The sequence below is a fragment of the Malurus melanocephalus genome, unplaced genomic scaffold, assembly GCF_030028575.1.
Source record: "Malurus melanocephalus ecotype Western Australia unplaced genomic scaffold, MMel_1.1 scaffold_118, whole genome shotgun sequence".
NCBI classification, from domain to species: Eukaryota; Metazoa; Chordata; class Aves; order Passeriformes; family Maluridae; genus Malurus; species Malurus melanocephalus.
Window position 1 is genome coordinate 903210 of NW_026623350.1, and position 15892 is coordinate 919101.

A 15892-nucleotide genomic window follows, 5' to 3' on the forward strand; every position below is an offset into this window, starting at 1 on the left:
CATCATCTGTATGCATTTCAGTGCCAAGTGCAGAGAATAATAAATTAAAGCAGGGGTTAACAAACTTTGTTTTTTGGTTATTGTTCTTATTTCTACTTAACAAATATGTTAGAAATGGAGTTTCTTCTCAAGATCTGAATGYGGAAGTTCATTCACTTCACAGCCCACAGGAAAGAAAAAAAATGAATMTCTTAAAATCTGGTACATTTAAAATGTAAAATATTTCAGAAGTTCTCCACTATCTGTTGATTGTACAGCCCAAGACACTGAGGAATTTTTTCAGCCACATTTCTTCCTGCTCCTAATTCTCTAGTGACATCCTCTCCTGGTGCAGCTTGGCCTTGCACAGGCTCTCCAATTCCACCCCAAAGTCTGCCTGACCTATCCGGTCCTGCTGGAGTACTGTGAGCAGTGACCTGGGTGCAGCACGCCTTCTAAGGGAGCCAACGACCTCTGGCCAGCACAGACAGCAGTCTTGACCCCTGGAGGCTCATTCCACATGCTGGTGTCCAAACTCTGGACTCTGCTAGCACAGATCCAAAATGAGGTTTTATCTTGGAGTCTGTGTTGTGCCATGGTCAGGATCTTGGAAATAGTATGGGCAAGGGTGGAGAGCAGCACCCCACTGCACACATGGGATTGAGGAGAGCTCTACAAGTCAGATTTGGGCCATCCAGCCTTCACATTTTCAGACCACAGAAAATTCCCATCTTCCTCCAAATTTCATATTTTTCCACAACTGCGTATTTTCCTAGACATGGAGGGTGTTACAGCTTGTCCTCTAGYCCTGGTCAGGTCTTGGAAATAACTGGGTCCTTTAGGAATGCTCTGAGGAGCAGAAGCTCTCTGATACACATTTTATTGTATGTGCCTTAAAATACCAATATGATAAGGAATGTCTTTCAATGTACCAACTCACGACTCAAGTGTTTTCAAACTGAATTAGAGGAAACCTTCAGAGTCAGCAACCGGCTCAGACTTAAGTTTGCTGCACATCTCARTGAACATGATCACATTAGGCATGTTTCACAACAAAAATAAATATAGTACACAAAACTATTTTAGCCAGGAATAAGACATGAAGTTGATTATTTTTTTCTCATATGGGGAATATTGCTTTTGGCTGTTATTATGATAATATTTATTAGAAGAGAACTTTCTATTATATTTGTATTACACACACATATGCGTGCATAGACACATGCATAACCAACTTTCCATTCTCATTGAGAAGAAAGGCTTATTTGTAGAACAGATTAAGCAATTACACGATGTTCGCTTCATCTTGGTCAAAGACAAATTTAATTACCCACTGCCACCTAACTTCTAAGGAAAACTGTAAAAGCTCAGCACATTATACAGCATTTCTCTTACCTCATTGAATTCCACATCCCTTGTGGCTGCCAAGTCAAACCCTTGCTGCTGGCTCTCATACTGGAGGACCCGGATCATCATCTGGTAAGCTGTCCTCACGTCATTGCCATACAAGCTGTGTGTGTATTTGGTGGCATTCTGCAGTGCTCTCACRATCCGTATGGTTTTGTCTCCATCCAACTTGGTTTCATTGTGGTGTAACTTCTCATTCTGAATCAGATGAAAAGGAAGAAAAAACCCAATTATGTATTTTAATTTGTTTCATTCTAGTTGCAAAGACAATAATAATTTAGGGATTTTTGGCACAATGGAATTGTTTGGTTAAAATTTTGTTTGTCTTGAGAAAGAGTTGGCAACAAAACTCCATAGTAAATGTAACTGGGGGCCAGAAAAGCACAAGGGCCCTGATGGAAAATTAGTGTGTTCAAGGATGCTGTCAAAAGACTGAGCACAGGGATATCAAACTGGAATCCAAACTCCAGTTTGACATCTCTGCACTCAGTCTTTTGTAATTTTGATGATTATTTGCAAAATAAAGGAAAAACTGAGAAAACACAGCTTACCATGATTTTTAGATCCACAAAAGTGTTGGTGGTGCAGTTGAAAAGCTCAGGAGGCAGCCAGCCCTTCTCAATGTTACAATGGCGAACTGCATTTCCTGAGGGAAACAAAGCATCAATGGCAAACAATGTTCTGAATTGTGAAGGGCAAGTGTTCATGGATTTCAGCTATCCTAGACTTCCAGATTTCCTACATTTTCAAATTGCTACACGTTTTTCAGTTTCCAAACTGGAGATCTCGGTGAGAGAAAAGTTGAAGACTACTGATTTTCAAGAATTGCTTTTGCCAGGCTCTGGAGAAAAGTCAGGCGGGCTCCAAACTCTGCCTAACTGCTCTCAGCCTCACTGCTCTAATGTTCTCAAATTAATTCAGTAATTTATTTATACCAAGTAAGAGAAAGACTCTGCATTTCCTAAGTGTTCCTGAAAAGCAACCCCTGCTGAGATTTCTGTGCAATAGCCTATATAGGAAGACCTCCTGGACAAGTGCTGTATTCATATCAACACATGCCAGCAATTCTGCTTGCTGCATGTGCTAAACACTTCAACCAACATGCAWAATTGCCTTTTTGCCACTTCTAAATGGACTGTGAGCATCTTACTGTTTAATTTAGCCTATTATATTTTGTTCTATTTATCAAGTAATTTTAAAATATGATTCTCTGCTGAGGATCATTCACCCTGAATTGCAAGTTGTTAAATTCAACATTTACATTTGTGCTAGTTAATTTGCACATAACATACTGTGCATGTGTCTAAGCCATTTAATTACCAATGTCTAAAGATGAATTATAATTAATTTTACTTTATCTAATGGTATTATTTATCTTCTATGATTAGGTGAAAACAATTAAGTCTCAGGTTCTTAGTCTGAATATTCATTATAACAAAGCTTACTTTTTTTGAATGGTCTGTAAAATTTACTTAGAATGTGCAATTCCTATAAGCARCCTTGTCTGCTAGTCTCTTTGCCAGAAGAGACACTGAGGTCAATCACAAGAACAATGTAGAAAACTTAATTCAGCTTTATATTCTTTAATCATGTAAAAAAAAAATCAATTCTATCTGCTAAAATCTTCAGAACTGGAGTTAGGTTGACCACAAATCTTGTGCACACCTAAAGGCAGTGGCCTCCCCCCAGAAACATTTGGGGCAGTCACATAACTATTTACAACTCCCTGAGCCTAAGGAGCACTCACAGCAGAGAGTCACCAGGTCCAGAACCAAGACAGTCGTTTTTCACTTCTCACAGAACAGCCTTTGGAAAACATTGGGAACTCTGTTTTCAAAATTCTGATACATGTTTTAGGAGACATATATGAAAAAGCAGGTTGTCATTTGCCTGTTGTACAAAACAACACAGCTCTTGTCCTTTATAAATTTTTTTTTTCAGCTGTTTCACTTACAGAAAAGATATTGGGTAGAAAAATGCAAGTTCCATTGCAACTCAGCTTTAGTAGCCTGTAACTCTAATAAAGCAGTCATCAGGAATATGATTTTCCTAATTTTATCTTTGCCCAGAGGAACTGTATGGCTAAAGAAAACTTACAAGTCACTAGAAACTAAAAGTTGCATGTGTAAGAATAGTTTGATAAATAGAAAATAAAAACCAGAAAATTGGACTCTGCTTTTTTGAAAGTAAAGAATTTCTATTCTTTGCACATGCTTATGGGCTGCACTTTCATATTTTTTATTGCTATTATTCCAAATGCATTTTAACAGTTCTTTGACTTCGGCTRGCTACACTTTTCTGCTCATTATATGCTTGAGCTATGCTGCAGTCTCGTGACTCAATGAATTAATGCCATTCCCTATGTACACATTTTGTCTTTTATTCTCCTTCTCCCTTAAAGAGGCATGCAGATAAAGTAGGTAATGATTTACCCAAGGAACTTACCCACTGAGCCCTTAGGACAAGGCACAGCAGCTGGCTGGCCAAACTTGGTCTGTGGCCACCAAATACCAGCCTCGAAAGCTTTGGGACAGCCATTATAAATTACTGAAAGCAGAAAAAGAMATGATGCAATTTTTCCAACAAGATAAACATCACAACGAGACATTTCAACCTGCCTGAAGGACCTTCCTTCAACTCCAAAGCCCTGTCAGGGTAGCTGTCCTCTACAGTGCTTTCCAAGCTGTAACACATCGGCTGCTCCTTACCCAGCAGATTGGACAGACAGGTACAGGCAGAGGAGAGCTCAGGRTGATTATGGGGCTCTGGATTTTGGCTCTGCCTATCTCTGCTTGCTTCTTTATTGTGGGAARACATTTCTCCTTCATTTCACCCACACACTGTGGTGAGATGGCTGTTGTAGCAGCTTTGTGCTGATCACAGGAGGATGGTGGGTGGGTGAGAGGAAAGGCGGGATGGGCAAGATGGGGAGGAAAGGCAGAGTGCAYGAGGTGTACTGCACAGCCTCTGCAGTCAAAAGGTGAAAGGGCTCTCACCTGCCCCTTCAGCTGCAGCTCAGCAATACTGTGCTGCCAGATTAACTCAGGTTTAAAGAAGAGTTGGTATTAGCTTTTAGCTCCCCCCMCCCCCACCCCCCACCTCAGCTTGCTATATTTCCATATGAGGAAAATTAAAGAGGTAAGAGCTTAATTTCCTTTTCCCCRGCCCCTGTGAGTCATATTGGCACTGATCTAGGCAGGGGGGTGCACGTTTAGGCTGCTGCAGCCCCCAGTGGCCCCACTGCTGGAGCCACCCTACTGGGCTCACACCGCCCCAGGACGCAGCTGAACGGCCTGTACGGTGTCCCCATGTGCCAGTGGCTCTGACCCCGCATGGTAGCAGGGCCGATGGCAGTGGATGGCAGCACGGCCGATGGCAGCACAGCTGATATGGCAGCACAGCCGGGCAGGAGGTACCTTCACAGCCCCTGACGGTGACTTCTGCAAAGGGGTTGTCGCAGCGGTTGCACTGCCGCCCTATGACGCCGGGTTTGCAGGGACACTGCCCCGTCTCCATGTCGCAGGCGCGCGTGTGGGAGCCAGATGGGAAGCAGTCGCAGGGGTAGCAGGTGTCGCTGCTTTGGGGCCTGTAGTAATTGGCCTAGAAAAAACCACAATGATAGACATGAGGTAGTTGACTTATATTCCACATTGCTTGTGTTTCCGAAACCTGCTCTAGCAGCATGTACATCAAACAGGGCTGATTTTGCAGAGCAAAAAGATAAAAACTACATTACTATTATCAGAGAGCTGGGGTTTGCACTGCCATTCACAGTAGAGGCACAGGGCCCACGTTACTCCTCAGGCATTTGACCAGTGTACACTAAACATATTCTTGGAGGATTGACAGTTTTCTCATCTTTGCAATTCCACTCTTGTATGGCATGAACAAGCCACTAAGGAAACTTCCTGCACTATGCATTTSTGTTTCACGTAGAGGGTGGAGAGCAAGCAATGATCCCATATTCAAATCGCCTCTGTGTGCGCTTTTGATGTGAGATGTTAGCATTGCACAAGAGCGTGGAGCTGGCACCCCACTGACTCCATTTAATGCAATAGTTGTGTGTGTCCTGCCGGCATTCTGGAAAGGAGCAGGGGGCCAGATTCACAGCCGCCAGTCTGCACAGGCCCAGCTCCTCTGATGTCATTCAAGCCAGTTGTAAAACCTATTGTGAGAAGTCTTTTGTAAAACCTTCATGACGAGGTGCCTCCCCTCCCATGTCCCCCATCTGTCCCTGCCTGTCCATGGAAAACTCGGAAAACTCGTCAGAGAAGGCACTGAGGAAAGCATTTAGCCCTCCAGCTCTCTCCAGCTGCCGGACCTTTTCTTGGCCATTGCACAGGGGAGAGCTTCACTCAGCTGGCCCGAGCTGTTCCATGGCTATTACTCACTTGTGATACACAAAACCCCATAGACACTCCTTTGCACCCCGGGCTGATCTCCCCTGATAAACCAGGCTGCACTTCAGAGATCAGAGCCAGGCTTTCATCCTCTCGGTTCGGTTTTCCAAACGCGAGTACGATAAGAGCTGTACAGTATGATTTGGAGCAGGGTGGTGCCAGCAAAATATTTTGAGTAATTATTAACTCCACTGTGTACATACATGTATATGTGATGCAAAGCACAACTGTGTGTATTTTGTCTCAGACACTCACTTGTAATTAYTAGCGGTACAGTCACTTCTTAAACTAAAGAAATTTTGACTAAAAACTTGTTTCTTTTGCTTACCTTGCAGTGGCATTCTCCATTGGTCTTATTGCAATCAGAATCAAAACCTTTGCTAGTCTCRCAATTACATGGGCCACAGATGGGATTTCCCCACCAGCCTCTGGGACAAGGCAGGTCGATTCTATTAAAGAAAATCAAATAGAAAGGAAGTTATTTTATGTTCCCTCTTTTAAAGTGTGAAAAAAAGCTTTGGGCCAAATCTGCACTCAACTCCATCAGCTTATAGAGAGTAATGTACCTCAACCAACAATCAATAAATATTTAAATACATATACACTATAATATAGGAAAATTTAGATTATCAATGCTATGAAACCCTAGAGGGAATGCTTCTCTAAATATTTTGCAAGTGGCTTGGAGCCTGTGCCCTGGTTTACCCATCAACACAAACTGCCTTGGGGTACAGCTCTCAACACTTCATATCCCACTCCCCATCCCCATCCTGCCCCAGCTCTCTGTGGGCAGCAGGGCTTCTTGTCCAGCCTACAGGGACACCGGCTCAGGTGCAAAGCTGGCTGCAAGCTCACGCTATAAAGAAAAGCCATCACTTTCAGCTAACCTGGCTTTCTCAGAYAGTTCATCACAGGCTCTGAAAAGCCCTGGTCTGCCACGGAGAGGCAGAGGATATGTGGTTGGGGACATGGAAGAGGGAAGGATGGCAGCTTTGACATGGACTATGGATCAAAGACTATGATTCAGAGTGAGTGCAGCAGCTCTGGAAGCCATGCAGCAAGCCAAAGGTCACCCTGCTGAAGGACAGCCCTCATTCTTACTGATAATATTGCTTCTGCGTAAGCTTCTGAGCAGGTTATCCCACAGATGCCCCTACACCAGTTCTGGCAAGGAGACCTCTGGTTTTCTGATAGAGGAGAGTCTTTGTCAAGCAATAGCCTGAAGGACAGCATCTCTGAAACTGGGATCAGGGCATTGCACAAGGTATCTCCTCCCTACTGCTCATTTTAGGAAAGAAAAGCTATTTGCATCTGTTTTGAGGAACACTACCAATTTTGTTTGCAGTAATTGCCAGGTTTGTACTTTAGTGCTTTAGAATATGAAAATCACAATGCTGCACTTGACACGATATCAGCAGATAATGACAAGGGACAATGTCTCTGTGTCCCTAATCCAGAGGAATGAAAGACAAATCAGGCAACAGCACGGTCAACATTTGCAAGCCCACACAACAAAAGGCAGAGGAAGAAGCTTGCAGTTTTCAAAGGGAAGGAAACGTCACATGAGCCGTTCCTAAATGGGCAGACAAATGCACTTCATTTGCACATCATGAATGGCCCATATTACAGTAAATCAAAGTGCCGCCTYTGGGATATGGCTGGCTGCTGAATGCTTATCTGAGACCAGGAAACTGCTGATGAGGGAATCAGCACGTTTCTCCCACAAAGCAACAGACACAGGGCCCCAGACTGTCCACAAGAGACGGCTTTTTGCCAGCCCAGGGACTGGACCCAAACTGCAAAGCCACTTTATCTTGCTACGGGCCACCAAAATGGTGCATCACTGTGTGCTGGGGAAGCAGGAGGAGAGATGCAGAGCCAACTCAGCCCARGCCCACCACAAGGTACAGGTGAGATGCAGTGCTATGTAACACAGCAGAACTGGGTGAGACCCTCAGCTGCTGATGAAGAAAAGCGGCTCCTGGGGAACATGGAAGTCTGGGAAGAGCTCAGGAATGCCAAAAGGGAGCCTAAAATACCACTCAAATTGTAACAGAAGAGTTTACCAGAGCAAAAAAGGAAGAGGGAGGACTGCTGTCTTAGAAGAAGAGCTACCTGGAAGGATCAAGAAATCAAGAACAAATGAATTCGCTTACTTGCTTTCGCAGTACTGTCCATAGTAGCTTTGTCCACATTCACAGGTGTAGCCGTGGGATGAGCTAGGTTTGTGCACACATGTGGAGACATGCTCACATGGGTTCAAGTTACATACATCAACACAGTCTCTCCCAAAGTACCCTGGGGAGACAAGGTAAGAAAATTACAGCGACCATTGTAATTTACGATTTGCATSTCTCTCAAAGACTGTCTATCTTAAGCTTATACACTAACACATCTTCAATAATCAGTAGATTCCTCGTGAGATACTACCAGAAATGAAGCACTCTTTTTCCTCTCAGACAAAATGATAGTAAGTCATTCTTTTCAACAGTCTGTTACCATGCTTGAGGCACCCTTGTGCCTTTGGTTCCCAGTTTTATATTCAGGGCATGTGGTACAAATAGTTTTGTATTCTCTTGCTGTGTGTATGGGAGGTGACTGTGCTGGGTGCTGACAGCATGTGCTGGCTACATGCTCCAAAACAGAGAAAACATTCAAAGTWTCTTGATTAGAATGCAGAGTGAGAGACTGAAATTCAACAGCAGAAAAAGCCGCAAAAGAAAAAGAAATAAACACAGAAAAAGAAAAGGGGAGGCACACAGAAGGCATTCTTTGGACCAGAGACTGTCTTTCTGTGAGGTGGATGCGTTGTCTGGATTCTCAGTTCAGGACTGCAGCTTCCAAGGTGCTACAGTAAGAGTGAGAAGGGTGATACTTGTTGGAAGAGGAAGAATCAGAAGATGAACACTTTTCCAGCATGCTGCTGCTATGCTGCTTCTGATGAGTGCATGAAGGTGTGATCCAGCTCCTCTATGAGTGGATGGGGTGGTCACCAGGTTACCTGGGTCACAGACACAGGAGTAGCTGTCCCAGTCGTCACTGCAGTAGCTATGCTGGGGACACGGGTTGGAATCACAAGGGTTATCCACTTCACAGCCCTCCCTCACGTTAATCTTGATAGCCTGTTTCATGTTGAGCGTCGCTATATTCGTAGATGTCTCTCCCATTCTTACTCCCTGGTGACAAAAGAAAAATATTTTTAAATTAAGGTCTCTTTTCACAGTACAATATTATGTATTTCATTATTTTCATCAATCAGTGAGGCTAGATTTTAAAGAAATCACCTGATGAGCCAAACCCAGATATTTTTTTCAAATGTTTTTCTGCTACAAATCTCTATGATCAGATTTGTACATCACAAAGTGGGTAGATTTTAATATATTAATTCTTAAATATTTTTATGGAGGAAACAGAAATGTTTGAGGGTGGATGAAAAATAAACTCCCACTTTTTCACCTGGATATTTTCTCATGAGTTCAAAATTTATTGCTACACTTTTCATTTCATACCTGCATACATCCATTAAATCCCTGCTGAACAGAGACTTGGTCTCCAGAGACACCTCCCACAATGATGCTTTTCATTTTCAATCCAGGTAGTTGATTTCCAATCTGCACAGTGCTCTGTGAGGAAAAGAACAGCTGATAAGAAGCACTRTCATCCTCTGTGACACAGCCAGCCTGCTTTCTGTAGTGATGGAGTCAAGCCACAGATTACAGAAAAAACACCAAAGCAGTGAGGAACCAGACATCAGAACATGTCTTTGTACAGACTTCTTCGCAAGCTATATTATCATTAGGCTTAACAAATTAATATCATTGATTAGGCATAAATCAACACTGCAAGACACATCTCACAGCGTAAGTATTTGTCCACAGTCATTTATCCTACTTTCTCCTAAAAGCGTTTCTGCAGTACTCAGTGGCAAAGTTATGATGCTGCCTTACCTGGTACAATCCATAGTCCAAGGACATGACAGCAAGGTACTTCAGATCTTTACCATCTTTTGCACTCTTCAGCTCTATYAATAAATGATGCCATTCCCCATCACTGACCCGTGACTGGCTCATCTTCAAACTTGCAATCTGGMTCAGGCCACTGTACACTTCAAACTGCACGTAGCTATTCAGGATCTGTTAAAAAAAAAAGTCATGTCTTTTTTTGCTACATATTTGTATGTGATGCAGAAAGAGGTGAAGGACAAGATAATAATATTTTTTAAGACAATCCAAAAGGAAAAAAAAGCCCAAAGAGGAAAGATGGGAATGTTTGCAAGAATGGTTTGCATAACTTTGGACATTCAGACTCCAACTTACTTTATGGACAAAAAAAACCCAAAGCATTTTTTATATCTATATAAATGCCCAATACTCCCTCTGATTAAACATATAATCTTAAATGAATATGGTTTTTACAATGATATTTTGATAATTCATTTTTGGTCTTTGTAAAAGGCTAAAGTAATTATATATTTTTATTGACATGCATTTAGTTGGGTGGATGAAGCAATGTAGTTCATCTGCCCATATCCACTGATGAGAGTATTAAAAAAGTATGAATTATTTTCCAGCCAAAGGCAGCCACACTTTTACCTGAATGTTGATCTTGGATGCAGCCCCAGCATTGGCTTGCATTAGCATGCCATTGGCTTTCCGGGTTCTGAACATCAKCCCAATGTACCACGGCACGGAGATGGTAATGTCAAGGTCACTCCAAATGATAATGCTCTCACCACTGAAACGCTGAGGAGAAGGCATTGCTGTAAATSAAAATAAAGAAGAGAAACAGTTGATATCCTTCAGGGCAAATGTTAAGAGGAAAAACGATGCTATGTCACAGTGATTATACAAGGGATCAAGTTCCTCTTCCACTGAGTTATATTCAATCTACCATGGATGAAGCACTGCTCTAGGGGAGTTACTGTGAAGTAGTTGGTAATACCACAAATTCACAACCTACTGTGGTTGTGGGGTAGGCATCTTGTCTTGGTGCCTGTACTCAAAGCYTCCACACTGCTATGGCATTACCCACGTGAGAGCTGTTCCTAGAAAGGTAAGCTCAGGATCTCTGCTGGTACAGTTCTGCTGGTGAGTGGGTGGACAGAGCAGGAAGTATGAGAGCAACAGTTGCTGCAGATGTTTTCAACATAACCTTGATTACCTGCTTCTAATTAACAGATTAAACACAGGAAAAGGCTGGGAGGTAACAGGAAATATGAGTTAATTATGATTACTTCAGGGCCAGATTATGTAGCTGTCCYAGCTACATAGCCTTTCCACATGGAGAAAATTTGTGTGGAATTGCCTAAATCATCTGCCTTAAATATCTTGAAGTCACAGCTGAAGAGTTGCCCTCCTTTCTAASCTTGCATGAACACAGCTCCTACAGGCAGACACCAATGACAGCCTTCAACAGAAAGCACTTTGCTAATGGAAAATAGGGGAAACACCCACCCCCTTGGACTTGTAAAGTTGTTACCTTGGGTAACAGGAGCTACAGGACCATGGATTAGTTGAGTCCACTGATTAGAAGCACAAATTAAGCCATGGGAGCTCTGTGCTATTTGCAGCACCCCGTATGACACCACCATGACATGTGGAACCTTGTAGTAGGATCTGCAGTCAGCCCGTGCCTGATGTCCTTACTTGTGGGCATGTTGGTGAAGTTCATGGCAGCTTTTTGCCAGTGGAARCAGGCCTTAGAGACTGGGTACAAACACCACAGATTAGCACCCAGCTTTTTATTTCATCATGTGCAGAGTCCATGTAGTTGGTCAGTGAAATGTCAGGGCTTAACAGGCTTTCCCCTTCTGCTTCACACTACCATATCTGCCRGAATTTTTTTGTAGTAGGAGTATATATACAAATATATACAAGTATATACAAATGTGTATGTGTTACTATGAAATGGCAAGTCCTTAGAAAACGGTTGAAAGATGACACCATAACAGAAAGTGCAGTAAAGTTGATGTGAAGTTGTATTTTTTTGAGTAATAAACCCAAACCACAAATTCTYGTACGTCTGCCTTGCTGGTGTCTATAAAAGGACAGGCTGGGGTGGGGAGTAGAGTGCAGGGGTTGGAGTAGAGTGCAAGCCCTTTAGCACCCTATTTATGAGAAACAARAAGTCAGGGACTAGTGGGCTACCACTAGTCAAGTCAGAGGTGTAACTTGACTTGCCCTTCCTTAAGATGTGGTTACCCAACCATCCTACATCAGGCTAAGGGCAGGTACCACAAGGGGCAGYCCTTCTCCCTCCTGCTTCTGCCTATGATCTCCTCCTAGCAGTCACACTCACCACAAAGGCCAGAGAGGGCATATGGTGGAACAACTGCAGCATAGCCTGCTCTTGCAAACCAGACAGCAACTTAGTAAAAGACTGTCACCAGATACAGATGTCCCCAGCTTGCTTAAAACTTGAGTGCAGTGCTCGAGTTCTGGATGTCTGGGCCAGGGCACAATCCATCAGCCCACACTGCACCACATCAATGTTAAAATAACCAGGACATCAGTGTTAAGCAGGATTATTTCCTCCTGCTCCGCCTGTGCAAAGGTCAGCCTCCTTCCTCTTCTACTCTGCTGACCTTCACAATGACCTCAACTTCCAACGTTGCTGCTGGTTTTCTACAATGTTGCTGGGATTTTTGAGCCCACCTGCATCTGGAGCAGGCAGGATGCAAACTTGTGGGCTTCCCACCTGGTGGAGGCTGGGAACACTGTTTACAAGCATTTCGGCTTCGCTGCTGGGAGAACTGGACTGGCATGGCAATTAGCCACCTTCTTCCTTTTCTCACTGGTGATGACTTTCTGTACTTGCAAATACCATTCCCTTCCCACACCTTTTCCCAACTTGCCTCCCTTCCCTGGGGCCAGGGTGCACCTTCCCCTGTTAGTTAAATAGAAATCCCCACTTGTCACCCCCTCTGACCTCCCTCTTTCTCACAGCCCTTTGTCATGCCTGGGACCAGGAGTGTCCATGGAGGGACTGGCCACATCCATTGTCCCCAGATGGGACCTGACCTCCCCTGTCAGCACAGAGGCCCATGTGCTCCCCAGCACAGCATCTCCCTGCCACTGGCGGTGCGGTGATGCAAACTAATTATGTGCTCAGGGTTTGTCACTTTGAAGCACTGCCTGTGCATCTGTGTACACTCTAAAGAGACTCCTACATTTAACTGGCCATCAGAAAGACATRAGGGCTATTCCCTGTGCAGATGGAGGGCCTGGGGAAACACAGTGCCAACACCCCCCTGGATGTCACCTGCACTTTGGTGCTGAAAAAAGTGAAATGTGAAAGCTTGTGCTTAGGTGCAGACCTGTGGTGTTCAGCCCAAGGGTCATGCAATGACATTGGCCATCCAAAAGTGAGTCAGACACAGTTGCTAGATCTTCTTCACAGAATGGCAACATCTAATTACTTTAAATAATTAAATTAATTAAATTAAAATAATAAAATTAAGGTGAAACTAATTTTTCCTTAATTTYATCTCCCTGCTATATGTCAGCAGAGGAATATGGAAGCTGCCACAAGGTGAGTTAGCAGGTTCTAGGGGGTGGTGAAGGTAAAACACCCCATCCACTCCAGTGTAGACCGGATCCCAGAGTTTCTGAAGAGCAGGAAATCAAAAAAGGTTGATTTATGACTTGCCAAAGTTTTTGTCCTCTGTGAGCCTGAAGCAGAATCAGCACTGCCAAAGGAATTGAAGAAATGCAGCACTCCTACTCAAAAATGCAAATATTCTATCTAAGCCTTTTTTAAAAATAGCTGCCTAATAATAGCTAATGCTCTTAGGATCATAGCTGAGCATTCAAATAAGCAACTTGAAAGACAGGAGTGTAGCATATCTGTGATTCCTCCTGACTTCARCTTCAGGCTCCTGAAATCTTTGGTCACATCCCACAAAAATACATTTCTTTCTTGACTTGCAATTTTTCTGTAAGGACACTCTGGCCTACAAATACCATTGAAGAAACAAGCAGCCTGCTGCCCTTAAACTATTACAAAAAATCCACAAATTGAGGCACCAGCAAGAACATGGGGTTATAGAGTGACAAAAGGGACATGCAGGAATGCACAGTGCTGGAGGCAGAGGTGACAGCTGGGATGGGGGGAAACACTGCTGCTGTGACTGCCATCATCTCTATCACCTGAACTTAAAATGAGTTTCCAGTGATGGCTACAGGGCAGTTCTAAATCCCAAACTTTATGGACTGGTCTTGAGTTTGGGTTAAGAAAAAGAGAAATAAACATCCGATCAAATTTTGAATTTCCATCTGAAAACTAAGAGAAAGACAGAGGGAAGGTTGTCTTTGCATGTGATAGTACTCYACATTTACACCAGCACAGGCCACACCATAGCTGGGCCCGGGCACTCCCTTCAGGATACATCAGAATGGGTTTGTAGCACAGAGAAGAGCCAATCATGAAGAAAACACAAGAACTTCACCAACAAAGRTATCTGACATGAGACACCTGGAAAAATCAGATATTCCTACAAACCTGGGAAGCTCAAAATATTTCAGGAGCTGCTACAGAAAGCAGGTACCAGGCTAGGGGCAATAATAACAGCTCTGGGCTTTGTGTGAGTAGAGCATAGGAAGGTCTCCATCATTCCTTTTCCCTGTTCTTCACTCTGCAAACCTTTATCTTCAAGACAGAAACTGAGCATGGCTCCTCTCCTCTTAAGCTAATACTGCTGCTTCTCAGGTAAGGGAAGAGTAGCTGCCACTACCTAGACCTGGCCCAGGTTGAGGGAYAGAATGCTAAAGTGGTTTGCAAATCCCTGTGATGTGTTCACCTCAGCTGCAGATCTACTCTTCCAGGGCCCACACCCTGCTGAGAGCAGTCAAGGGTATCTGGTTTGGGGTAGATATATCAGAAGAACAAAATCCTTGATCACGCTGCAAAACTACTCTGGGCTAAGTATCACATGGGATAATGAAAACAAATACCTACCACATCTGCATTATGGGCCAGAATTTGGCCCTCTGTTTCTAGGAAAGACAYACCTAGTAGAAGTAAGTTTTATTTCCTGGAAGCATCCAGGAAGACTCCAAAGGAGCAACACCTTACAGCACTAACCCCATGGAACTCCTCACACAGGCAACTCCTCACTTCTAGGGAAAAAACTGACTGCAAGTTCTTCACACCCCATAAAACTCACCTGCTGCTCCTTCCTTATCCTTTAGTAATGAGGTTTTACACATATATACACACTGAGTTAAATCAAAGAGAAATCCAGTAAAACTGAAAGTGCTCATAGAATGCYTTCTTGCCAAAAAAGTGGTGATTAAAACTGCACATTCATCCCCAGTTTGAGTCAAAGCCCAATAAAGTCAGCGGGATTCTTTCCACTGATTTAAAGGGGCTTAGGATCAGGCATTTTTACTATAAACAAATTACTAAATACTGCCAAGTTCYTTGGAACTACTTTGCTTATGTAAGTAAATCAATGAAAGCTGCTCTTATTCATGACAGTATGTCACTTACTATATAGGGGATCTCTAAAATTATTTCAAATAGATACTGGRTGACAGTCTCAGCTGCAACCTTCTGTTACCCTTAAGCATCACACTGGACATATATGCTATGAGATGGTAATGACAGGCAATGAAACATGCACACATGACAGACCATGAAGAGCTCTTTGCCTCCTACCTTGCTCACAGTTTTTCCCTCCGTAGCGCACGGGGCACTCACAGATGTACGTGTTCCACTTGTTGATGCACGTGCCTCCATTCTGACACCAGTTCATTTCACAGTAGTTCCTCTGCGCTGCACAGCCTGAAATCCAGGAGAACCATTACTTCGCATTGTTTTAACAAGAAAAAGGCTCTGAATGACTGCATTTGAGTTTTTATGTAAAAAGAAGACGTAACTATTACAGGTTTGTTTTTTTTTGCTTTTTTAAAAAAGTACTTTTGAAGTCAGTGARGCAAAATGTGGATGGCAAAAACTTATGTGAGCTGATCATGTGTCAAGTGCATAAAGACAAGTCAGTCTAACAAAGGCATATGCTATGACTCCCTTCTTAATCCACAGTCAATGCAACATACTTTAGAACTGCAATTTAGCTCTTACACAGACCTTCAGCAGCATGGACAGAA

General features: G+C 43.3%; 1 protein-coding gene across 6 annotated transcripts in view; it reads right to left on the minus strand.

Annotated features, from left to right (window-relative positions):
- CELSR1 (cadherin EGF LAG seven-pass G-type receptor 1) overlaps window positions 1-15892 on the minus strand; it is a 161890-nt gene that overhangs the window by 30951 nt on the left and 115047 nt on the right. For all 6 annotated transcript variants that reach the window (XM_057370075.1, XM_057370070.1, XM_057370072.1 and 3 more), the window contains exons 8-18: window positions 15444-15569; window positions 10379-10545; window positions 9734-9919; window positions 9296-9409; window positions 8788-8962; window positions 7943-8084; window positions 6115-6235; window positions 4803-4986; window positions 3832-3933; window positions 1938-2032; window positions 1375-1584 (exon numbers count right to left, since the gene is read on the minus strand). In XM_057370075.1, the coding sequence (XP_057226058.1) occupies window positions 1375-1584; window positions 1938-2032; window positions 3832-3933; window positions 4803-4986; window positions 6115-6235; window positions 7943-8084; window positions 8788-8962; window positions 9296-9409; window positions 9734-9919; window positions 10379-10545; window positions 15444-15569 (1622 nt within the window). The remainder of the gene's footprint in view (window positions 1-1374; window positions 1585-1937; window positions 2033-3831; window positions 3934-4802; window positions 4987-6114; window positions 6236-7942; window positions 8085-8787; window positions 8963-9295; window positions 9410-9733; window positions 9920-10378; window positions 10546-15443; window positions 15570-15892) is intronic.